The sequence below is a fragment of the Rutilus rutilus genome, assembly GCF_951802725.1.
Source record: "Rutilus rutilus genome assembly, chromosome: 16".
NCBI classification, from domain to species: domain Eukaryota; kingdom Metazoa; phylum Chordata; class Actinopteri; order Cypriniformes; family Leuciscidae; genus Rutilus; species Rutilus rutilus.
Genome location: NC_140224.1, coordinates 11,104,115 through 11,130,827, shown reverse-complemented (window position 1 = coordinate 11,130,827; position 26,713 = coordinate 11,104,115). Strand labels below are relative to the sequence as shown.

Genomic DNA, 26,713 nt, shown 5'->3' with positions numbered 1-26,713 from the left:
CTGAGGCGTTTACCATTCAGACTGGGGGTCCCGCCAGGGAGTCGTGGCTTCTCCTCTCCTCTTCAACATTGTGATGGATGCCATAATGAGAAAAGCATTCCAAAACATGCACGGAGTTCAGTACGCTGAGGACCATTTAATTACGGATTTAATGTTTGCTGGCGACAGCACCATACTGGCTAACGACGATGCAGAGGCCACGGATATCCTCCATGACATCGCCCGTGTCGCCCAGTCATACGGTCTCAAAATGAATGCGGACAAGACAAAGGTATTGACAACAGACGGATCGCCGGCCATAGTTAATCTCGATGGCAACCAAATTGAGCAAGTTCAAAAATTCAAATACCTGAGAATGATGGTACAAGAGAAAAAAACAGACAGTGGTCCACTCTTGAGCTGGTCAAGCAGCCGCTGCCTTTACTTCCCTCAAGTGGTGCCTGTGGAAGCGAACCAACATCTAATCACAGACCCTAACGCCAGACCCTTACGCCAGATTGTACGAGTCTCCCTTCGTGACCACCTCTGAAATAAGTATATTCGTTGCCAATGTGAACATCAGCCAACGATCGAGGAGCAGATTAAGAAATGGCGACTGCAATGGTTTGACCATGTCTGTACAATAACTGACAGCAGGCTACCATTCAAACTCCTCTGGCGAGATCGTCCTGCCCAGCCCAATGAACAGAGCCAAAGAAAACGTGGATGAAACAGGTCAATGAAGATGTGAGAAATCAACATCTCACTCTCAATGAAGCCAGGTCTGAGGCCATGGACCCCCTAGCTAGGGATCAAAGAAGAAAAGAAAAAAAAACAACAACAACAACAACAACAACATTAAATTATTACTGAAGACTTAGAAACCTTTAAAATTTATAAATAAATATGTAGCAGAAATGGCCTTTCACACATCACTTCTTACTCAGCTGCAGTTTAGATGAATGTTTTCCTTGACCTCACCAGGTGTAGTATGACTATGACATATACTATCATAAACATGAGCCTCATCTGAAAGGAAAAGGGGGAAGTGTTGCTGTAATTTATAATAATATCTTCAGTATTACTCAGAAGTCATTATTTTGAAATGTTGGTGCTTTATGTAACTATCTAGTGTAAGTGATAAATCCAGTTTGACATTTGTGCTGGCTACTGTATACAGGCCACCAGGGCACCATACAGACTTTATCAAATAATTTGCTGATTTTCTATCGGAGTTTGTACTGGCTGCAGCTAAAGTCCTAATTGTTGGTGATTTTAATATCCATGTAGATAATGAAGAAGACGCATTGGGATTGGCATTTAGAGACATTCTAAACTCTATTGGAGTTAGGGAACAAGTGTCAGGACCCACTCATTGTCGAAATCATACTTTAGATCTAATATTGTCACATGGAATCAATGTTGATGCTGTTGAAATTTTGCAGCAAAGCAATGACATCTCAGATCATTATCTTGTGTCGTGTATACTCCATTTAGCCAAGTCTGCAAAGCCAACTCTAAGATAATTCACCCCGAGAAAAATATATAAATAAATAAATGGGAAATGACAAGCATTGCAGTGTATTACTAACCCGTTTTTCTGTTGTCCGAGGCACATTCAGGAAGGATAGCAATTACAATGCGATATGGTCACATTCAATTTTGACTGTTTTTAACTGAAAGAATGTCATTATAGCAATAGACTTAATTTTCATTAAATGATGGTACTCAATTGATGATAAGTTATGATGAATAATGAAGATACTTGAAATGTTCATCTAATTCATGCAATAATAACTGCATGAATTATTCTAATTATTAAACAAAAATGTTTTTTGCTGGGGGGATATTTTCTTTTATCATAATAGGAAACTATATACCATGTATTAAAACAGGCTTACATAAAGAAACATGATTTTAATGCATTTAGTTGTTTTAGCGTTAATCAAGAAAAACATTTTTATTTGTTATTTATAATTTATACGGTATATAAAATATTATCACACAAGGGCTGGTTGAAGCAGCAGGAAAGATGAGGCACAGATCACTTGTGACATTAATTCCATAGGGACAAGGGAGCCGGAGGGACAAGGGATACCGGCGGAGCTTCATGGATGACGGGCCACGGTGGTGGGCTGGGGCTCTATGGCTGCGGTGGGCTTAGGTATATGTTGCGCTATGGGTGTGTTAGGTGGCTGGCTGGGTTCTGGCGAAGAAGGATCCTCCTCACTCATGTCAATAGTGAGGAGGTGGCGCCCCAGGCGCACGTGACCGAGGTGAAGGCATTGGCTTATCAAACCGGAAAAGAGTCACTGTAACTAAGGACAATGGTGGAACTGGAGGGAAGAAAGAGCCCGGCAGAGCCAGAGGGGTGGAGGGTTGAGGCACAGCTGGCGACTCAGAAGTCCGAAGCAGAGCCAGAGTGACGATAGACCAAGAAGGAGCCTGAGGGATGAGGGAGCCCGGCAGAGCCTGATGGATGACACACCAAGTTGGAGCCAAGGTGGAGACGATGGGTCAGAGGGCCGAGGTAGAGTCTGGGGCTCGGAGGTTTGACGTAGAGATAAGGGATCCACAGACCAAGGTGGAGCTGATGACTGGCAAGCCGAAAGCAAATCAGAGCAGCACCACAGGAGGAGCTGAGGGGCTGAAGGGAGAGAGCAGAGACTAGGCCGAGGAACTGGATGACTTTGGCAGAGGAGATAGGAGATGGGAGATGGGAGAGGGAGGCTGGGTGGGACCATCGTTGATATTGTAGACTTGCTGGGCAGAGCAAATGGCGATGAAGGCGACTTGGAGCTGGACGAAAAAAGGATACTTGGTGCTGGATGATGAAGGAGACTTGGGACTGGACTGAACCAGTGATGAGGAAGGCGACTTGGAATTGGACTGAACCAGCGGCGAGGAAGACAACTTAGAACCAGACGGGACCAGCAGAAACACCTTAAAACATTTCATCATCCAGTTCAAATAATAATTCAGTGGAGACCCAGCTTATTGTGTGCACTTCAGCGATGAGTGTGTGGTCGGGGCCCCAATCCAGCCCCTCGAATTTCACTAATAATAGGTGTGTTCAACTTGAAGTGCAGGCCGATCAGTGTATGACATCAAACTGCAGCCGTCTGCTCTCTAATCGCGGTACTTTGATGTCATACATCGATGAACACACCTATTCCCTCTGCAACGGGATTGTGAGCGGGGCCCAAATTCATACCCTCAAACTCCACTAATATTCCCTCAGTGGCGGGAGTGTGGGCAGGGCTCCAATCCATCCCATTGAACTTAAGAATCTTTGCCAACGTTCCAAAAACGCTGTGGCCATTTCCTCAAAAATGAAGCTAATTAATCCCATGAAGAAGGTTGTAACGACATTGTACCCTGATCTCCAGATTTCAGATTTTATTAACATTGTTGAGATTTTATTTAAAATTTGGATATTTTCTGGGAAAGAACTATCAAACATTTTGCTCAATTGATGGATAAGTTATTTGCTATGTCGCTGCAATGGATATGGTCTTGTCTGGTTTCTTCTTCACAGTGTAATGGTGTTAAGGCCTTAGAAAATATGATTTCAGGTTATTTCCCTTATCAGACTGTGGTTGCATATCCTACTACACTTGATGAGCCATTAACTAATTTATTTCTGATGTTCTCAATTCAGGAACACAATGATCCAAAAATATGAAGCAAAGAAAAGATAGAAAGTATAAAAGCTTATTATGACGATTATGTATTACAAAGATTCTGCTTCTATACTTAAGGTACATATAGTATCAGTTGTACCTTCAAATGTACCCTTACTGGCACCACCGAACATCAATATTTCTCCATATTACAACTGTAAAATTACTGAAGCGTCAAGCAAACAATGTAAACCATGTTTCTTTATTAAAGATTAAGAAACTCCAAGCAGCATATTCATAAATAAAATAAGAGTCTCCCTTAGATGTAATGTTACAGACTATGCTATGAAATTGTTATGTTTCATGGAAGATTGAATGTTTTTTCTCTGAAATCAAAGGGGCACAAGTGTAAGGCAGTGATGACACTTAACCCTACAAATTACACATCCTTACCACCACTGTCGGCATCTCAAAGCCACAGGTTGTGTTACACAGTGTAATATATCACTTTGGTTCACATTAGTAACTACTTGGACTTCTACAAAATATACACAATACAACCTTGAGTTTTGACTGACAAGCATGTGCAGGGTGAAACCTTCTCGGAAACTGGTCTATGTGCTCCACGCTGACAAATGTCCATTTCTTAGTGATTGAACAACGTCAAATTTCAGAGGATATGTGGAATGACAACAGGAAAATACGTACAGGTAGATGCAAATGTATAAGGTTGTTCTGGTTTAGGTCACAAACATAACACGACTGAAATTCATAATTGGTCCGCAACTCCCAAAAAACGATAAAAAAAAGAGAATGTAAAAGAAATGTAAAAGTTTAATTCTACAGTAAAAAAAATAATTCATATATGTGTTTGGAGTATTTAGAATTGCCTGCAAGAGATGTTTGTCAAGCTGTGGGCATATCAACATGGCTTCATTTACACCAGAGGGGTCTCCAACCCTACTTTCTTTTTTTTTTTTTACAGCTACTGCACTGCAGAGTTCAACTCCAACCCCAATTAAACACATCTGAACCAGCTAATCAAGGTGTTTAGTGTTACTTAAAAATTATAAGCAGGTGTGCTGGAGCAGGGTTAGAAATGAAAGGCCCACTGAAGTGCCTTGGAACTCGCAGCTTTGTATGATGCATTGACATAATTTCCACTGAAATAGGAAGTCGTACTTGACAGCACCATGGAAGCGAATCCGAGCGCTGATGATATGCTGGATTTAATAGTAGAGGTGTGAAAAATTTCTAGCCATTTAATTCTGAACCAACGTACAGTTGGAAAACAGAGTAAAAAACAAGCGCTTAGGCAACCAAACACACATCTCTAACACCTATTGCTCTGTGATGTGTCAATGGTCGCTTTGGCCAGGTGGTATTTATAGCATAGGGAGTGGGATGCTTTAGATTCTAGAGAGCATTTGATTGGACAGAAGATGTAAGTCTGCGGTGATGTCATTAAAATCCATGCTCCATTTTAGCGGAAGTGAAAGAATTAAGTTTTGAATGCTTATATCTCCTAAATGTAAATTTTGTCATTGGTTTGGAACACACCATCTTATTCATAACCTTAAGGCTAACATATTCATACCAAAAGCTAAAAAAAAAAAAAAAATTTTTTTTTTTTTTTTTTTTTTATAAAACATTTTTATTTCAGGGGGCCTTGAAGTTTGCAGGAAGGTAGCTCTCCAGGAGCAAGGCTGGAGACCCCTGATTTACACCAATCACATATTCCCCTTGCAGCTCATTAAAACAAAAGATATCACAAACAAGTAAATTATGAAAACCATTTCATATACAAGTTTTTTTTTTTTTTTGTCTATATAATCTGTGAAGTGTTGTACAGTAAAAAAAAAAAATGTCAAAATAGCAACGATAATACAGCTCTTTCACAAACAACAGCATGAACTAGTTTAAAATGTCACTGATGTGATGCTGTTCTGTTATATTTCATCAATATAATTGTTCTCTCTGGGCTGGTTGTGCTCACGGATTGATGTCTCAAACTTTGATTATCTGAAAGCACCTTCAAAATAATAATAATAAAAAAACAACAACTTAAAAACCCAAGCTTTCTTCAGTGCTGTTGCTATGATTGCAAAGTTTTAGTTTGTCCGTGATGATATTTCCACACAAGTCACTGCTATATACTATTTCACATTTTGAATGGTTAGCCTTTGCTTGTTCTGTAAACCCATCAACAACATCAACACGCTGCAAACATGTAAATCTTCATTAGTAATCAACAACCAAAACCATAAATTGAAGCAAAATTAAAATGGCCTCACTGTTTGCAGGTTGAAGAAGGTCTATCACTGTCAAAAAGGGGGGCATAATTATCAGCGCTCAGCTTTTGGGTTCCTACAGCTGTGTATGATCATCTAGTAACAAAACGTGGAGAGACATCTTTTATTTCGGCACTTAGAAAACAATCACAATGAATTTGAGTCTTTACCCATAGAGAACAAAATTCACAAAGCCATTCAAACAGTCGTTTTGAATTATGTTTATATGTCCTTTTTTGTTGTTCTTTTGTTTTTGTAACTCAACTTCAAAAATTGAGAATATTCAAAATACACTTTTACTTACTTTGCTCTTTCAGCATTTACAAATATGTACAAGAAAAAAATTATTTCTCATGTTTTCATTTTTTTTTTTCATAATAAAAATCTCTACGTATTTTTTTTTTTTCTTTTTCTTTTTTACTCTTTGTACACTGCCACAGTTTTCCAAGCTCCAACTGCACCTCGGCTTTCTTCCTTTGAAAAGCAAGTATGAGGCAGCCCATGGTGACGATGGCCTTAGATGGATGTACTATGCTCAAAAGCTTCTGGGATGGGTCCTCCTGGTACTGACTGGTAGGACATTGGCATGGGCGTCTTGGCGGGACTCTGTCGGAACAGGCCCCCGTTGGGAGCCCTGTGTTTGCATTGGATGGAGGGCATGGTGGAGCTGCTGAGAGGAAGGGGTAGGGTGCTGCCAGGACCCTGGGCCAGTGTCCGGCCCACCCCATGAGCTTGATCCGGGAGGAAGGTGCTCACAGACAGGCCCGTGCCCGGGTAGTCTCGCACAGCCTCCCGCTGCTGGCTGGGCGGCATGCTGCCGATGTCCAGGGCAGAGATCTCGATAGATGGTGCGGGGATCTGCTTGTGTGCCATGTCCTCGTCCATAAGACTGTTCATACGCCGATGCACCTGTTCCAGGTTCACCTCCTTGTCCTAGAGAGGGTGAGAAAAGAAAGGAGGGACAAAGAGGCTGAGATCTGCTGGTTCCAGGATGTTTTTTTTGTTGTTTCTTTTTTGCTTTTAAGCTCCATGCAAGTAAGGCTTCAGTTACAGCAGGGTGTGTTGCAGCTGTATTTACTAAAAGGCCCAATTGGAAAGGTCAAATAGTTGGAAGTGTTTCAAATAGAATGTGCACCTTGAAATCAAATTTGGCCAGTGGGCATTTAAAATAATATTAATGCTTGAGTGAGACTAAAACTGCCATTACTATTAATATCACCAACAACATTAGTGCAGGAGCCAACCTGCATTTTATAACACATCAACATTAAAATCTATAGGAATTGTTATAATTGCTAAAATGTCTGTTAAATCAGAGCACAAAGAGTCTTAAAATTCGAACATGTTAATGATATAATTAGCTACCTGAATAACAACACATCTGCATTAATAGCACAAACATTTGATAGTAACACTATTAAAGTTGCACAAGTACTGTATTTACCTTTTTGTTTATTTATAATTCATCATTTTGTTAGTGTGAATACTAATGAACAATCCAAAGTGTTAAATCCAGATCTAGATAAACACAATAGACAATAGGATGCATGTCCAGGGGCCTAAAACCAAGCTATGGAATGTTATGCACATAGAAAGGCAGCTTCACTTTCTATTTTAAATTCAGGTAATTTGCAGTATCATCGTACAATTATGCTGTATTTAAAAAGCTAATTCATATCAGACCAAAAGAAATACCATAATAACCAAGCAAGGTGTTGGTCATCTTTAAGAAAATTAGTTATTTTATATAACATTATCTGCAGTGTTATGTGGTTGCTATGGTTTTCTAGGTAGGTGATATGTGATTGCTCACTGCTCCAAGTCAGAGATCACCCCAATATCATAATAATACCATAAACGAGTATGTTTACATATGCACCAACTATGTGCATATTTTTCATTAATATGACTCTTATTAAGAATTGTGGTGGTTTTTACCAATTATTTGCTTGTACCACAATGTACACCACAAAAATGAAAACTTACATTTACATTATGAAAATAAAAAGTAAGTACAATAGTCAACATTTGAAGTGGATCAAAACCTTTCAAAGTTATTCATGAATTTTGAGCAATACACATTCTTGTCTTAGGACAACTTTAATTAATTTTTTTGATCCACTTCAGATGTTGACTACTGTAGATTGAAGTTTTCTCTGTTCTTGTTTTTGACTTAAAATATATTTGTAGCATACTTATTTAAGCATAATTATTGTCTTAGGCCAGTGGTGTCAAATGATTATTCACCTCAGTTTAAAACATCTACTGTAGATTATAATATCTAGAATAAATTGTATGATATATTGGGGTAAAGCTAAATGGAGCACATGGGATTTATTAACTTTATTCACCACAAATAAATTATTGTGACTAATTATATCTGCATGTTAAGTGCTTTATATTGTTGTGGAGTGGTTAGGACTAATTGGGTCTCTCCATTTATGTCTTTAAACTACTATTTGCAATGACATTGTGTTCCAGCAAATGAGCCATTTTCACCTTTTCTACAATGCAATAGTTTTATAATTTAATCAAATGTTCTTTCATATGTGCATTAACTTTAAGAATTATTTGAGAAAACATTTACAGTTGCTGCTGTCATTAAAATATCTGGGCATTGTTCCTATTAAACACGTATTGATGATAAGCAGTTCCTATCTCAAACACTGCCAGCCAATAACTGACGCAAAGGGCTTCCATATCCCTGTGCTCTTCCATATTCCTGTGGTCCGGGGGGGGGGGGGGGGGGTCCGAAAACCAGTCATAGATCAATTAATAATTATTCATAGGTAATTCATAGATTGTTATAGTTTTTGTACACTGTAAAAAATTTCTAACCCTCCCAAATCAAAAATTTCAAGTGACCGATAACATCTAAATTTTTCAATTGGCCCAAGTGAAATTCTGTAAATTTCAATTGGCCCAAGTGAAAATCTGTCAATTTAATTTTATAATTTACAGAATTTCACTTGGGCCAATTGAAAAATTTAGATGTTATCGGTCACTTGAAATTTTTGATTTGGGAGGGTTAGAAATGTTTTACAGTGTAACCATCCAAAAGAAATACAGATTGGCTCCAGAGTCCCAGACTGTCACAGGTCACATACTGTTACACATATTTGTTAAGCTCTCACAACAAAAAGGCTTTTGGGAGGGATAGGGCAGAAGTTAGATTTGGAATGGCAAAGTAATTGCACTGTGTAAATTAGTCTGTCAAGTTAGGTTGAAGAATATCTTTCATTACAAATATTTTCTAGCAGATACATGCTCCACACATTCTCACAATCCATCGCATCATAGTTCAGTAGTCCTATTTGTCTTAACTAATGAAGAATGAGGTGGAATTGCAAAAAAATTACTTGCATTTTTTTAATCAATGCAGACTGCTACCGAAAAAGGTGAACTCAAGGAAAGGAAACTCAAGGAAAATAAATAGTGCTTATTCTAAACTACAAACTCAATTATGTTTTTTTCTGAAACACATCTGGTTTCTGTCAGGCTATAGCCACATTTTCATTGCTTCCAATAGAGAGTTGCATGGGTACTGTGAAGAATTCAGATTATTTGGGGATGCAAGATTTTCAGATCCGATTAGCGCTTTTGGATGCGCTGAAATATGTGTGACTAGGCAGTACGTAGTCTAAGCCTCAGACGTCATGCCCACGGACTGTTGGCTGAACGTCTGATGCATATGGCACACAAAATTGGAAACACTTGAAATCATCATTTGATTGGTTGAATTCAACAGGATTTCCGGGAGATGTGTGTGTGGCGTTTTTATACAATCCGCCCGGAAACAAAGCAGCCGTCGCACAAAACCCCCTCATAGAAAAAGAAAGTCGTCATGTTTATATCTGTGACAATGAGCGCTTTATCAGGATTAATCCTAAATGCTGGATTTCCAAAAGTATGAAGTTCAGGGCATAGACTCTTTAAAATACATCTTATTCTGCCTATATAAGCCGTTCTGTTATCGTAGGGACATCGACTTTACATTTTCATGTTCCTAAAGATGATGTGGAACACAATAAACTGTGATTGATTGTTTTACTCAAAGCTGCTTTGGAGTCCAGACCTTCTGCCGTCATGTCTGAAAGTCTGGCTATGCAAGACTAGGCAATAAGTGACTTCCAGACCAGATGCAATGTTTTCCAAAAAATAAAATAAAAAAATAATCATGTACAAAAAGTGAGTTACCAACTCTTCTTTTGTTTAACTTTATCCTAATCACCTGCTACTAATGGAAACTGAATGGTTAATTATTTTTTTTTCTATCTACACACAGGCACAATTAGTGTACCAAGATGCTGCTAACACACCATGAATTTCTGATAGATTATGCTCACTCCAAGAGGTCACTTATGGAGGTCCTATAAAGGACACACAAGTCTATCTATTACATTTTCAGTCATTCCACCATAGTCAATCAGGAGATGGTAAATTATGACTTATGAATTGTATCAAAATATTCCAAAGTGTGAATTTGAGTCCTGTTTTTATTATGATATTGTGATTTCCCTGCTTCTTACACAAGAGGAGGAAATCATAAAGGTCGGAGATCTGAACGAGAGATCGGTCCACTGGTTAACAGTTATGCCGTCCCATTGTGCAAAGTCCCATGACTTTTTTTGATGCGCATTGAGGAATTTATTCGATAGGCTGAATGTGTTTCCATCGTAGTTTATGCACGTTTTCTTATTGGATAAAAAAATGTATCCGCCTCAATTGAGTGCATACATTTTTTGCAAGAATTTTTGCGCAAATTGGCATTTCCATCCACCGTTTTTTATGCTATATCCCAAAATTGACTGAATTTGTTTCTTTTGACTTTAAAAACCTTTTGATGCTCTGCCTTTAATGCTTGAAATATGTTTTGTAGATAAACATAAATTGGGTCTACATGAATTACTTTTCTAAACTAAAATTCTACATTTATTTAAAGGATGAGTTGGAGCAGATAGTGAAGGAAGCAACCAACAAGTGTCCAGCAAACATGAGAACTTAAAATCAATTTAAACCCCAGCATGATTTTTTTAATGCGACCATTATTTTGGAATTTATCACATTATATCCATGGCAACATGTCAAGCTTGTCACGTGACACCACAGCACAGCACTGTATCAACAGTTTTTATTTATTTTATTTTTATTGAAAATATTGACAAACTAGTTAACTATATTGTAATTAATATTACAATTCTCAAATATATTTAAGTAAATGTATTTTGTCATTTAAATACCTTTATAATGATCATGTTAGTTGATCTATAACGGATGATGGGTGCTGCCATGTTAGTTTGCGGAATTACAACATCAATTAATCCACTTATCCAAAAAGTCATGAAAGTAAGTGGCCGGTGAATTGTAAACTTTATAGTTACTTACACAATGTGTATCTGATATGAATCTGCATTTGTCTATCTCTGACTCAGCAAACTTTTGACTGATTGTGTATCACAAACTCTTCAACACCTATTTGGAGAAGTAATAATCTTTCTCATCCTTGTTTCTTTTTGCAGATATGCAAATGCATTGTGCATCATTTTTAACACAATTATGAGATGTTTTAAGTGTTTAGTCATTTAAATTTTATGGCGATTATATACATACATCACTGATTCATGAAAGAAATCCACACTAATTAAATCATCACTGCCACAAGTAGTGGAATTCGTATTGAAATATGTTCATAATCATGCTGCATCTGGCTTCATGCCTCGACATATAAATGGCACCAATTAAACAGCATAAGTGTTCTTAACACTCATTTTGACTGAACTGGAAAATCATTTATCGTCATTAATGTGGTATTGTGCTAATTGTTTAAAAAAAGAAGTTGTTCAAAGTAGGAATAGCAGGGGCGTCATTCTAAACCCAACAGAACAACAAGGAAGATGAATCTGCTAAATGAGACAACTAAAAAAATAAAAAAAAATAAAAAAATAAAAAACTTTAATGTTAGATGGATTCTACATCTGGTCCTGTTAATTCTCAGCCAATCAAAGAAGAGGCCTACGATTCTATTCTGACCTGTGTCAATAGCTTCTGCTTCATCCCAGTCTCTTTCTCTGTCTGTCCAAATGTCCTTGCTCTCCTCCGATGAAGCAGTAGCAATATCATTATATGTCAATGGACCAGAAACCCTTGCCAGTCTGTAATCCTTAGTAACCTGCATGAGATCATAAACAAATGAAGAATAAATGTAAAATAGAAAATTAAGAGATAAATAAATCCATAAAACTTGTCCACATTGACATATACTGTAATTGCAACAGGAGGTCACACAGTAAATTACTAGGGATTATTGACTGTTTGGGGTTGGATTTATGTTCTTTTGGGGTGGCTTTTTTTTAGGATAACTGAGCAGACAGACTCATGCAAGCATCCAATTTGCCCACACTTTAGTTTACGGATCCACATCAACCCTGTTTCAGTTTATTACATGCAGTTTCCATTGGCAGTGGATGAGGCTTTGGTATAAAAGAGAGGTTGTAAACTGAAGTAATTATTCAGATATTTAGAAGTAGGTGATTTGACTAGAACAGTAGATACTTAATTGCCATCTTTAAAGCATGTTTATGGAAATAAAGTGTTGTCTAAAACACTAAAAAAGGAAAGAGCAAAAAGCACACAAAAAAAAAAGAAAAAAAAAGAGAAGAGATTACATTAAAAGGTTGCCAAATATCTAAGGAATTTTCTAGTATAGAAAACTGGCTGCAGGGAATAATTTTTACTATTTTGCCACTAACAAGATGCATTCTGTAATTCTGTATATAAGGTGAAAATATCTGGCATTCATTTGCATGTTCAAATAACTGAACATGATTTAGCCCCAGTAGAGCATTCTGGAATGCAAAAAGAGCATACTATTATTACTTTGGATTCAAAGAAAAATGTAATTGGTGGAATATATTAGCTCTGTTTCGAAACCTTTTGAGCTGTTGGCTCAGACAGATTTCAAAGCATCATAGGTGCCACAATGTAAAAGCTGTTCCAAAAGGTATGATTAGATACCTCCTTTTGGCCAAAATCTAAAGCATTATTGCATCTATCATTTACAGAGATGACATTCTTAGAATGCAGTGCAACAAGCTCATTGAAAAAAATCCATCCAAGATATCCATCTCTCGACAAGTCGAGAGAAACGTTAGATATATTGCATTCAATACCGAAAAGTATCAATAAAATTACTCAATATTATATTTTATGCTTATTAGAGTATATATATATATTTTACATACAAATATGCTGAATTGCAATATGGGAATTAAATGTGACAAGGTCCAAGCTCCAAGAGCCAAACTCTCTGGCTTGGTGTTGGTGCCTATTTAGAGTGCTTTAGATCAATCATTGCGGTTCTATTTCAGTTTAGGATGCTACCTTGGAAGATAGTTGCCTATATAGACAGTACACAGCAGCTCTCTAGGCTTTGAAGCAGAGCTTTTGCCTTCTGAAATGGTCTAAACTCCACATTCACACCTTGTTAGTAATTGTGACATTCTAATCCATAAAACCTGCTCAATCAAGGGCACTCTGCACACCCCAAGCAAAAATAAAATCTGTTGTTATGTTTAATGGACGGGGGACCAATTTTGATTTCATCAGGGCACACCTATAACTGTGTGTACTGGAGCTCGACTAAATCGGGGCTCGCGTCTGCTGCGGGATCCTTAAAGTAGAGTGTGGCAGTGTCCTCTCCCTGCTCTGTCTTCCGCGCCCTGAGCTCGGTCACCTCTTTGGGCTGCTCTTGCCGGCAGCGATTGCTGTTCCACCACATTTCCAGGGCGGCCACCAGACAGGCCAACAGGAGCCCCGCTGCTAGGATGCAGAAGACGCCGGCGAAGCTATGCAGCTTGAGCGAGCGACCATCCGGTTGGGCATTACTGTGGCTGTTGAGGTCGCAGCGGCCAGTCCGAGGCCACCATTTTTGTTTCAATACATCCAGGTCTCCTTTCTCCTGCAGCTCCAGAATCCTGTGAGGGATGACAACAGAGTGTACTTATTTCATGTTAAGTTTTTACATATGTCTCCTTTATTTCCTCTCAAATATTCTGAATGCAGCCTGTGTATGTTACCCAGTTAGAAAACTTGTAAGTGCCTCTGCCAATAGCACAAGCCAATAGCAGCGCTGTGTTTTTTTTATATATTTTTTTTACCAATGGTTTGAGATACTGTTTGGAAACAGTAATTAGTGGTATTTGCCAAAACAAGCATCCACCCAGAACAACCAAAATGATCTCACAGCAAAATGTAACTTTTTTAGGACGTTTTCATCTGAATTTTTTTTCCATATAAATTGGCAACCACCCAGCAACACCTTAGAAACTATCCATGTCACCATTGGAGCTGCAGGGCAATGACCTAGCAAACACACAGAACACCGTTGCATCATGCATGGTGAAACAACACATTTTCTTCCAATTTTTTTTTTTTTTTTTTTGCAATTCGTTTGGTGCCACTAAATGCAAGTAACTTACTGCTACCTTAGTTAATGTCAACATTTGATACATGTGATTGTAATGATATAAATAGACATGGGAAGGTAAGGACATGTGTATGTAAAATTTTTTTAAAAAAAAAATGTCTCCCTGTTGTCACAGTTAAGGGCCCCTCTACAAATAATAAAGGTTTTTCAATTTCTTCAAATGAAAAGCGTCAACACAGAAACACGCAACGGGGCTGCCAAAAGACCATATAGCGATGGACAACAAAGCAGAATAGTAAGACGGATTCTTCACTTAAGCAGAGATGACATTATGGTTCACTGTGTAATAACCTGCAAGCTTCTTCCCAGCTGCATCAGAGTACATTTCCACCAGTCGCCCTAGGCCTTTTTTTTTTTTTTTTTTTTTTTTTTTAGATTTTTCTTGGTTTGGAATTGGGGAACAATTATAATTATAAGATATAAGATTATACAAGATCTTGCAGTTATTAGTAAATGGCCTACAAATGGCCATATTGTTTAGATAACATATAATGTTACAATATGCCTTTGGATAAGAATGTTACGTTTTTATCTGCAAACATCACAAGTGTTAGGTGTTGCTAGTGGTTGGGTCATGTTAACATATTCTAGAAAGATCAATAATGAGTGAGAGAGAAGGCAACAGAAGATCACTACACAGCTTTATGAAATCCAGCAGCAATACAATTTTACAGTCTTAATTAGTTACAAGTGATTATGTGCAGCTTTAGACAGTCTGCAAGCATCTGTTACATTCACAAAGGGATCAATTTGTAATGAGTCTAAAACTAAACCCAAGAAACAACAGTCAAATCAAAGGTTTGTGTGGAATAAGGAATGGCTGTGAATTGTGGGAGATTCAAAGCACCTGTGAATAGCAAGTCATTTATTAGGTAATTGGAATAATACCAATAATATATAATAATAAATAAAAAATAAAAATCATATTTCTGCAGAACATGATATGTGACCCTGGACCACATGGGTCAATTTTTTAAAATTGAGATTTATACGTCATCTGAAAGCTGAATACATAAGTCTACCATGGTTTGTTAGGATAGGACGATATTTGTCCGAGATACAATTATTTGAAAATCTGGAATCTGAGGGTGCAAAGAAATCGAAACATTGAGAAAAATCGCCTTTAAAGTTGTCCATTTATGTTCGCGTTTGTGCTGCATCCACTCACAAAAATAAATGTTTTATATATTTACGGTAGGAAATTTACAAAATATCTTCATGGAACGTGATCTTTACTTGATATCCTAATGATTTTTGGCATAAAAGAAAAAGCGATAATTTTGACCCATACAATGTATTGTTGTCTATTGCCACAAATATACCCGTGCGACTTATGACTGGTTTTGTGGTCCAGGGTCACATATGGCTTTCTTGAACACATACAAAACAACAACAACTGAATATATGTTCTCTCATTAAATAAGAAATATGTGGAATAATGTGGGATATTTAGTCTTGTTCATGTTTTGCATGTTCCAGTAGCTAGAGAACAAACTCTTCACCATACAAGTTATTCAATTCTCAGAAGCATGTTCAACTTGTAATAATTATGACAATAGCTTTCACAAACTCCAGTCCAGAGAGTGCCTGACTCCATACATACTCTATACACCATCTGCATGTCATTCTTTAAGAGGTAAAAAAGATATAGTTTAGTTGGGAGACAGGTAATACTCACTTTTGGGAGATGAGGTCTCGATAAGGACTCCCATGTTGCATGGCTATGCCGTAGCCTTTGCTGCTCATGCTGTTGCCGGATACAGTGATGGTGCAATCGTCATCTGTCAGTGCCGCATACTCCACCACAGCCATGTCCCACAAAAATGCATAAGGTCCTTTTTTGGCCTGCAGATTAAAGATATAACTTCATTCAGAGATTTCTGACAACATGCTCAAATAATCATCTTTTAAGGGTGTACAGTCTAACATTGCAGTCTAAAGACCCATTCACGGCAAGAACAATAACTATAACGATAACTATATTACTGTTAACCCAATATGAGATAACTGTTTATTATAAATACATGCTGCAGTTATGTACATTTAAAGCACACTGCTTTAAATGCTCAAGCTTTTTATAGTTGGTTGTTTTCCGGTTGGCTTTGTTTTTATCATTCATCAGCTGAAAAAAAAAAAAACTTTTGTCTTTTGTTATCATTATAGCTGTGGTGTCGACTTCCCTATTCTCACTGAATTAGAACTATTATTAAAAATTTATAGTTATCTTTATAGTTATCTTTATTGTTTTTGACTAGTTACAGTTATAGTTATACTAGACTGTTATAGTTATTGACTAGGCCTCACAATGGATCATTATACGTTCTATACTCAAAAGTTATTATTGTTTAAGTGTTTCATCATTGAAATCACACTCTGGAGGCTAATCTTGACTAATCTATTGAGTTCTTTTCTCATTAAAAGGTGCTTCATTGATCTCAACCTGCCCTCATTGGCTGATTCAAAGGATTTAACATTCTCAACTCATTAGGCACTCTAAAAGTTTCTTCCTCAAACTCTTCAGTCTTCCTCTTTTCAAAGTTGTCTTCTTTGATTTTCTCAAGGGTGGTGCTAGGATTCCACTGAAATTTCTTTAGAAAAAATAAATTAAAATACACACACAAAATGCATTTTTATGGCTATACAAGCTAACACAATCATTTTAAATCCAGGTTTTCATGTTTTATGGGGACTTTCCATAGATAATTTTGTATACTGTATAAAACTGTTATATCCTTTAACCATAAACCTACACCTAAACCTAACCATCACAGAAGATTTTCTGCATTTTTAGATTCTATAAAAAACCTTACTTAGTATGATTTATAAGCTGTTTTCCTTGTAGGGAACAAAAATATTCCCACAACGTAGGGTTTAACAGGACCACCCGTACACACACACACACTGATTTTGGATATTGCCATCTTTGTAGGGACATTTTGTCCCCATAATGCAGGGTTTACCTGGACCACACACACACAAACACAACACACACGTTGGGTTTCCATGTTTTATGGAGACTTTCCATAGACATAATGTTCCCTTTCGAAGGAACTCTTCGCTGCATCAGAAATTGACACTATGGAAACACCTCTGTGTGATTGTGTCTTGAAGCATGTGTGAAATCAATTCAATGACATGGCAAGATGTCATGCTGTAGCATGTGAAGTCATGACCAAACAATGTCAGATTCTGTGGCTTCAGCAAGCGCTGTGTGTGAATTGTCTGTCCCATTTATTGTTTGTTTGTCCCGTTGTTCACTATAAAGATATATATATATATATATATCTATTTCTTTACCATGTACATGAATTCTTCATTAGAGGCTTTCAAGATGCTAAAATGTACCCATTTCTAGACATGCCACCCATCCTCTAAAAAAAAAAGCTCACAGCAGAATTGTGTCTAATACTTTTTGGATCAGTTCAGTCTCTGATGAATCAATGTCCAGAGCTCAGAATATTCTAGAATTAATTTGGCATTTGCTCTAGCCATAAACACCATACATCACTGTGAAGTGTGGAAGTGGAGGAAAAGGTGTCTGTCATGTTAACCGTTGTACATTGAATATTTGATGACAGCAACTGACTTGCCAAAAATCTTATTGTAAGAGACTGAATTTGGATGCAAATTATAGATCAGTAAAGTTGAAAAGATTCTACCAAAAGATCAGAAAACTAAACCAAAAACACAGCCCTCACAATGTCTTTCTGTTTTCATAATTCATTAAAACATATAGCCAATAGGTGATAAATGTTCATACCTTGCGTATGCCTTCAGAAGGGCTAGAAACGGAGAAGTCCTGTCCATTGTTTTTGCTGATAGTCCTCCACAGCTCTGCGTATGTGCTGTCCTGCTCCAGTGGGTTTGTGCCTTTGGCTCTGAAGTAATCGTACACGGCTGAATCCCTAACAGTGCCGTAGGCAAAGTCCATCTGCCTTGCAAGATCCTGAAAAGATCTGTTGGATAGATAGAAAATGTAATAGTAAATTTATTTTTAGCATATCCTAAGTGTTTTTTTAGCACATGTGGTTGCTATACGTTTCCCTCAACAATTGGCACAATTTGAGCTACCATTCATGTGTCAATCAAGATTGTTGTTTTATCTGTTAATTAATTTTAGTAAAATGTAGGATCAACCTATTCATTATAAACAATATAAAAAATATATATATAAAAAAAGCTTTTCTAATTATTAGGGTTTTTTTTGTAAAAAGTGTATAGGGTCGTTAGTGACCCGAGCTATGTAATAGTGTAAGTAGGCTATATATTTTTTTCTGCACAACAATATTTTAATCTCTGTTGACTCAACACGTGCAATTCACCTTCATTCCTTAAGGTGGCAATGTCTGATACACAATGATGACATGGGGCCGTATCATACACCTGGCGCAATGCAGCAAATGTTTTTTGCTAGTTTCAGTCCGACGCAGTTATCATTTTCACGTCCTGCGCCACATTGTTTAAATAGCAAATGCATTTGCGCCCATTTGTGCAGCCATGGGCGTGCTGGTCTAAAAACGAGGTGTGTTCAGGCGCATTGATGGTGCGTTGCAATTTTGAGGCAACTGAAATAGACTGTTCCATTGACCAACTGAAACTTGGTCTAAAGTCAATGGCACAATATTTTTTTTTTTGTTATTTAAAGAGTGTGTTTGTAATATGAGCCTATAGGCGGGTGCACAACACACGCACACTCTGCTAAAAACACACACAGGGACGTGCAGCAGCACACAAACATGCCAAATATTACAAATAAAATAATTACAATGTAAAAAAATATTATTGTGTATATAAAGATATGGTGGATCTACTGCAGAGCAAATACTGTACACAATCAAATATTAGTGTGATTGTCACTTGATGGAGGATCTGGTGAAGAATCTGTCAGTTATCAAAACATTAGTTTTGAAGACGTTGAAAATAATAGTTTTGAGAATAGGGCTGAGATCACAAATATGAGCCAGACGCTGAATGTACTAGGGAAATGAGCTCTGACGAGGACGGTGATGACAAAAAGCATCTGCTCAAACTCAACCCTTTCAGGTTCCAAAAGGTAATGAAATATGCTTTATTTTATTCTTTTGTAATTGTTATTAAAATATATAATTATTGAAAAAAGGGTAACACTTCATTTTACACTATCCTTGTTATGTTACATACAATAACCGTGGCTAAATTATGCATACGCCACGTTCCAAATTATTATGCAGATTTTTCTAAATAGTCGATGCAAATGACAGTCAGTATAATTTTCAAGTCACCAACCATTAGGGTATAAGTCGAATTTCACTGAACAAACCACCCAACGAAAACAGTACTTTTTTCAAAAAAAAAAAAAAAAACTCAAAATGCACTGTTCCAAATTATTATGCACAGAGTTTGAAAACATTGTATAGGTTGTAAAGAACTGAAAATGGTCATTTGTTGAATTTGCAGCATTGGGAGGTCATATTTACTGAAATCAAAAGCTATTTCAATCAAACACATCTTAACAGGGCAAGTTACATGTTAACATAGGACCCCTTCTTTGATATCACCTTCACAATTCGTACAACCATTGAACTTGTGAGTTTATGGAGAGTTTCTGCTTGAATTTCTTTGCAGGATGTCAGAATAGCCTCCCAGAGCTGCTGTTTTGATGCGAACTGCCTCCCACCCTCATAGATCTTTTGCTTGAGGATGCTCTAAAGGTTCTCAATAGGGTTGAGGTCAAGGGAGGATGGGGGCCACACCATGAGTTTCTCTCCTTTTATGCCCATAGCAGCCAATGACACAGAGGTATTCTTTACAGCATGAGATGGTGCATTGTCATGCATGAAGATGATTTTGCTACGGAAGGCACGGTTCTTCTTTTTTGTATCGTGGAAGAAAGTGGTCAGTCAGAAACTCTATATACTTTGCAGATGTCACCTTCAGCTCTCTCCCCATGATTCCGGCCCAAAACATGACTCCGCCACCTCCTTGCTGACGTCGCAGCTTTACTGGGACATGGTGGCCAACCACCAACCATCCACTACTCCATCCATCTGGACCATCCAGGGTTGCACGGCACTCATCAGTAAAAAAGTCTGTTTGAAAATTAGTCTTCATGCATTTCTGGGCCCACTGCAACCATTTCTGCTTGTGAGCATTGGTTAGGGGTGGCCGAATAGTAGGTTTATGGACAACTGCAAGGCTCTGGAGGATCCTACACCTTGAGGTTCGCCGGACTCCAGAGGCACCAGCAACTTCAAATACCTGTTTGCTGCTTTGTAATGGCATTTTAGCAGCTGCTCTCTTAATCCGATGAATTTGTCTGGCAGTAACCTTCCTCATTATGCCTTTATTTGCACGAACCTGTCTGTGCTCTGAATCAGCCACAAATCTCTTCACAGTACGATGATCACGCTTAAGTTTTCGTGAAATATCTAATGTTTTCATACCTTGTCATAGGCATTGCACTATTTGACGCTTTTCCGCAGTTGAGAGATCCTTTTTCTTTCCCATATTGCTTAAAACCTGTGGCCTGCTTAATAATGTGGAACATTCTTAAGTAGTTTTCCTTTAATTGGGCTCACCTGGCAAACTAATTATCACAGGTGTCTGAGATTGATTTCAGTGATCCAAAGAGCCCGGAGACACAATACCATTCATGAGTTTGATTAAAAAACAAAATATTTAATGTTTATGACACTTAATTCCAATTTGCATAATAATTTGGAACGCGGTGTAATTACATACATAGCAACTAACCCTAAACCAAACCCTATTCCTAAACCTAACCTTATATAGTAGATTATGTTCATTAATATTACTCAGTACTTAAATGTATAATTATGTTGTAACAAGGACAACGTAAAATAAAGTGCAACCACTAGTCCTACTAGGCACGGAAAAGGAAGAAGTAGGTGAAATAGCTATAAGGCTATACACTTTTCAGCAAGTTTTCTTATATGTCAATCCCTAAAATAGGCTTACTGTTTTAACAAGGCACACTAATGCAATCAGTATCATTTTATGCTTTTTGTTGGAGGCTTTTGTGATTAAGTTTGTCTTTGAAATGTCAATCTTTGGTTCTTTACTTGTCTTTGTTAATTTGATTGTAACCTTAGGCACTGTAACATGTGATGTCCTATTAATTATGAAACTGTGTATCCTAAACGCAAGTGTCACACTGAAGCCCAGATTTAAAATTCATGGCCCACTGTTATATAAATTGTTTAAAACATAATAAAAAGCAATATCATTGGCTCTACTGACTCAAGTTAAAGTTGCTCTGTTTAATTTCTCCAAGTTTGAATTTATTAATTTATCATGGTAATGGTGCCATTGGATTCATACATCAACAGGACAGGGACCTAACTTGGCAAGAGCTAACTTTAAAGTCCAAAGACAACTCTGTAAGTAATGTGAGATGTTGGGCCATATGTTCTGCTAATGGAGCTGTCAGGTCCATAGATGAAACATAAGCCAGTGAAAGGAAATGTTTCACACTTTAATGGCAGTTTGCTTGTCAGTCTACTGCAAGTATATCAGAAAAACACTTAAAGCTGGTATACAACACTGTATGCTCAATTCAGTGTCAGAAATTTGCTTTTTAATATTATTATTTATTGCCTCAGCTTGCTTGGCTGTAAAGCTATGTATGTTATCCCATTATACGGTGCAATGTAGTGTTCTGTGGTGCTAAACCCCTAGTTGGAATAAAGTAGCTTGTTACTGTAAAGTTTCTGTTGAACACTCTTTTCACCACATATTATCACAAAAAGAGTTTCACACTTTAAAATAATAAAAAATTAAAAGCTGAAAGCTTCAAAAGCTGTGTTGTCTACATTGCAAGGGACACTTTATTTCATTAGTCCACTTTAGACATTGTACTAACTTTAAGTAGCTTTGCTACTTAGCTTTAAGTAGCATAAATGGTGACAATCAAAAGTACCTTGCTGCAATGCATGCTGGGTACCAGCATAGTACAAAACTCCCAGCATGCATTGCAACATGAATAAATTATGCAGCTGAATTGTCCTATTATTTTGTTTAATTCTAAATATTTGCTTTTGTTTTTTGCTGTTGTTTTTGTTGTGAATTAGTAGCTTTTCAGTGATGGTCTGAATTGATCTGTTTATCTAAATATTTGTGATTGTCACCATTGCCACAAAATATATAATAAGAGTTAAGAGCCCAACTAATGGAAACACTAATCACTGTTATGGTGACTTCAAATGAAACACATTAGAGTTAAACCTCTGTTAATTCTCAATAAAAACTTCTGTAGAAGTCTGACAGAAATAAAGTCAGTCTGGTTAGTAATAAGTGAAGCTGGTAATGCTGTTTGTGGAGTTGTTTAATCCTCCTCTGCTGAGATCTTCAGAGATTTAATGTCTTCTTTTCTCTTCAGTTGATTTCATCTAAGGCTATGGCTGAAGTCAGTTGTAGTTCTTGTGTTTCTGCTCATCTCTTTTTCTGTTCTCTTCTTTCCTTCAGTGATTCTGCTTGTTAACAGGCTTATTAAGGCTGAAATGACTCCATATTTAATATACACAGACTCTGTGGCTCAGATAAGGTCCAGTTCTGGTTTATTTCTTTGCTCTTGACTGACATGTGGCATTGCTATGGCCTGCTTGTGGCCCAGATGCAAACAGGAGCGGTCCGTCCAAGTGCCATCATTCCACGCTGCATGTGGGCCAGATCTGCATTCCACAAGTGACAGATGTGGGCCGGATCTGGGCCGAAACAGTGTTGCTATCTGGAATGTGTACAGTTGGCATATTCTTTACAAGGAAAGGAATATTTTGACTGATGCAAATATACCACGAATGTATACATCGAGGGATAGTTTCTTAATATGGAAAGTGGATTGTACCATGTGTAAGTAGGAGGTATATGTTCCTCTTTAAACATAAGCAACATGTTTTTCTACCTTACAAGGAAGTTGAAAGTTGCTCAGTGGTGTATATAAGCTCAATCCTTACTGTCCCACCCCAGAGAAACATAGAGGCATGAGGGGGTGAGGGAGAGAAACACCAAGAAACCATTGCAGGTGGCATGATGGGGTGAGGGAATAGAGAAATGGGGAACAGAGAAATCTGGAATGAAGACCACCTCTCATGTAGCCTTATTCTTCTATGCCTTTATCTCTCATATGTCTGATACATGTATATAAAAATAATAAATAAGAGATCTCTTGGCAAAGTAACTGGTGTAGCTTCCGTGATTCAATAATAATTCAATAATAATAAAAAAGCAAAATAATTTTGAATTTAACAATCAAAAGCATGATTTTCAAATCTACATACTCATCCGATATTTTTGAGGATGCACCACCTCCTTTGCCTCCTCAGAGGAAATTCCCCATACAATCATAGTTACACAACTGGCCAAATACCTATTTCTGGCATGAAACTCTAGATGGCGCAGGCTGATAGGTCTTTAACTCATTTATGTAGCGATCACGTCATTATATACATAGCACAGCTGATTGGTTGTTGCTGCATCAGCGGCCAATGAGCTGCGGCTCAACATTCAAACAAATACCGGTAGTTTTGCTGTTAGCATTCTGCAGCGTGCTTTCAGAAACCCTCCACCTTCCCCAGCTCCACCTGTATAGATCTACTACGGGGGTTACTTCATGTATATTAGATTGTGTTGAGTGCTCTCTCCTTGAATTTGATTCACTGAATTAAATTTGTTCATTGAATTGAAATTAATTTGTTCATTCATTTCAGTAAAAAAATAAAATTAAAATAAAAGATTCCACATACTTTCCAATTATATTTGAAAGAGAAGATACAGGTGAGAGAGAAAGCTCAATACACTCTCTACCTCGGCAGGTTTGTAAAGGTGTGTGTCTGTTGGGATCACTGTCTGCTCCCTCAACACACACATGCTTCAACCACATGTAAAGCAGAACACTCTTTATCAAAACTAAAATATGTGTTTATGTAACTATAGAAAAGTAAGTGTAAAGGGGTACTGAAAAAGTAAGATGACGGAATTTACATTTTTGGGTGAACAATCCCTTCAAGTGATATGACTCCTGGTGTTGTCATAATAGCGAGGCAGAATAAGGACAAGTGGGGCATACATAAAAAACCAAAAAACAAAACAAAAAAAAAGTGACATACTGTAGGAAATAAAAAGAAAAATTGCATTATTAACGCAAAAAACGTTTGTAATAATCGCGCAAATTAACACATTGTTTTTCCCAACCCTAGGAATTATATTTATGGTATGTATTTAATAGTACCTATACAATAAAATGTGTGCTGAATGATTTTAAGTGGTTTATGTTTATAATAATAATAATAATAATAATAATAATAATAATAATAATAATAATGACTGAATTGATTGCAGACATTTGTGTAAAGAAATGAAAGCTTTAGCATAAGTTCTGCCGGGAAGACTCAATTACTACGTCACCTATTGCCTTCACTTCTATCCAATCATATTCTTATGCTCACTGTATAAAGCTCGGTACTTACACATGTTTGAGTTCGACGATTACCCCCATCCTCCCCACCACCACCAGGATGGTCCTGTCCATACCTCCCGGGGGGGTCGGCTGCGCCCCTGCCTTTGTCATCAGGCAGGAACTGCAGATCCGATACCCTCGGATTATGCACTACGGACGGGGCCTACGCCAAATGACTTTGTATATTATCAGCTTGCTGAGCTGTCAATAAATGTACGATTTGTTGAAATAATTCTCCCGAGTCTTTCTGGTAGAACTGTAGCTCAGATAATCCAATTTTTGTAACATGCATATGTCGCATTTGGCTTCCAACATAACTAGTGAAAATGAACATGCAGGTATAAACAGCAGAGAGCAGAGGTCTGTTCACACTCTGACGACACAAAGTTTGCTCAACATCAGCATAATCAAATGCAATCAAACATCAGAGGCACACAGGCTGGGTAAATACCTGTCAACATACCTGAGCGCTAGATAACATTTACCGATGTGAAAGCAAACTAGCACAACACTGGTAAGGGAGCACACAGAATACAAACTCATTCTGGCATTGAACAAGAAAGATCAATAATAATAATAATAATAATAATAATAACAACAACAATAATTATTATTATCATTATTATTAACTACCAACTCAATTATAAACTCTTAAATATCTTTTAACATTTCTAATAAGAATCTGCTTAGTTTGTTCATGTGAAATGCTCATTGTCATTGTCTTGTGAACATACTGTACGCTTCTAGATTACAGCTTTTTTGCAGCACTTGTCCCTGGTTTGGCTTTTAGTATGGAATTAATAAATATAACAACCAACAATACACAATTCTAAACCTCTAAATGCCTATTTACACCAAGAATAAAAGATAAAAGAAGTATAAAGATAACTATTATATACTATTATTAACATGTGTATTGTTTATATATCTGCTCATGTTCTTTAAAGTCATGTGGATTCTGCTTCGTCTGAAAGGTCTGAAAGTGATTCCAACATTTTTTTTATCTCTGTGTTGCAGAGGTGGAAGCAAGTCACACATGTACAAGTAAGTGACAAGTAGCTAAGTTTCAAGTCCCTTTCATCAAGTCTCAAGTCAAGATTCGAGTCGCAGTGCACACACAGCTAAGCAAGTCAAGTCACATTACTGTCACCGGCCGGGGTGGGGATAGAGCCCAGTAGTCCACCACCCGTACCACTACCACTCTGAGGAGCTACACCAAGGGAACACCACGAGACAGGACACGAGATAAGATAAATCAGTTTACTTTATTGGATATTAACCTGTTAAGCTGCAACCCCACTTTTGAAAAATCCCCAGAAATGACATACCCAAACTGAAACAGATACAGTTCATGAACCCTTTGTACTAAAAGCACAAGTATGATCTCATTTGAAAGCTGACACCTGGCAGTTTATTGTAAATGTATAATTAATTATTGTCATAATGAAAAAAAATGTTATAAATAGCTTCAAAGTTTTGTAAAGTTATTCGAAATTAATTTTTATGAAACATCCTCATGAAAATAAAATTGAAGTTGGCACTGTAGCAATCTAGAAATGCACTACAGCTAAAGCCACATGTCTAAACATTTTATGTTTAAAATCTGAAGATAATAGGTCCAAAACTCTGTATTTAGTTAAATGTTTTTCAAGACCATGTCAAATGACTTTATTTTGATTTGACTCTAAAATGCAACTGATGTTTATTGTCATCTTCTAACCATCTATCCAGTATATTGTCTCTATTGTTTTGTGGTGCAAACGAGCCCCACTCAGTCTCAGTCTCTCCTGCACACATTCACACCTCTCCAGCCTGGTTATGGCTCTAAATATGCATTTCTTTTGTCTGCATTATAGTTACTAATGACTGGCTATTCACAGGC

General features: G+C 37.3%; 1 protein-coding gene across 1 annotated transcript in view; it reads right to left on the bottom strand.

Annotated features, from left to right (window-relative positions):
- Window positions 1–5,213: 5,213 nt before the first annotated feature.
- The window catches only part of grid1b (glutamate receptor, ionotropic, delta 1b), a 452,122-nt gene continuing 430,622 nt past the window's right edge, over window positions 5,214–26,713 (bottom strand). The window contains exons 13-16 of the mRNA XM_084434270.1: window positions 18,139–18,334; window positions 16,057–16,223; window positions 13,626–13,866; window positions 5,214–6,826 (exon numbers count right to left, since the gene is read on the bottom strand). Coding sequence (XP_084290396.1) covers window positions 6,410–6,826; window positions 13,626–13,866; window positions 16,057–16,223; window positions 18,139–18,334 — 1,021 coding nt within the window. The 3' untranslated portion in view covers window positions 5,214–6,409. The remainder of the gene's footprint in view (window positions 6,827–13,625; window positions 13,867–16,056; window positions 16,224–18,138; window positions 18,335–26,713) is intronic.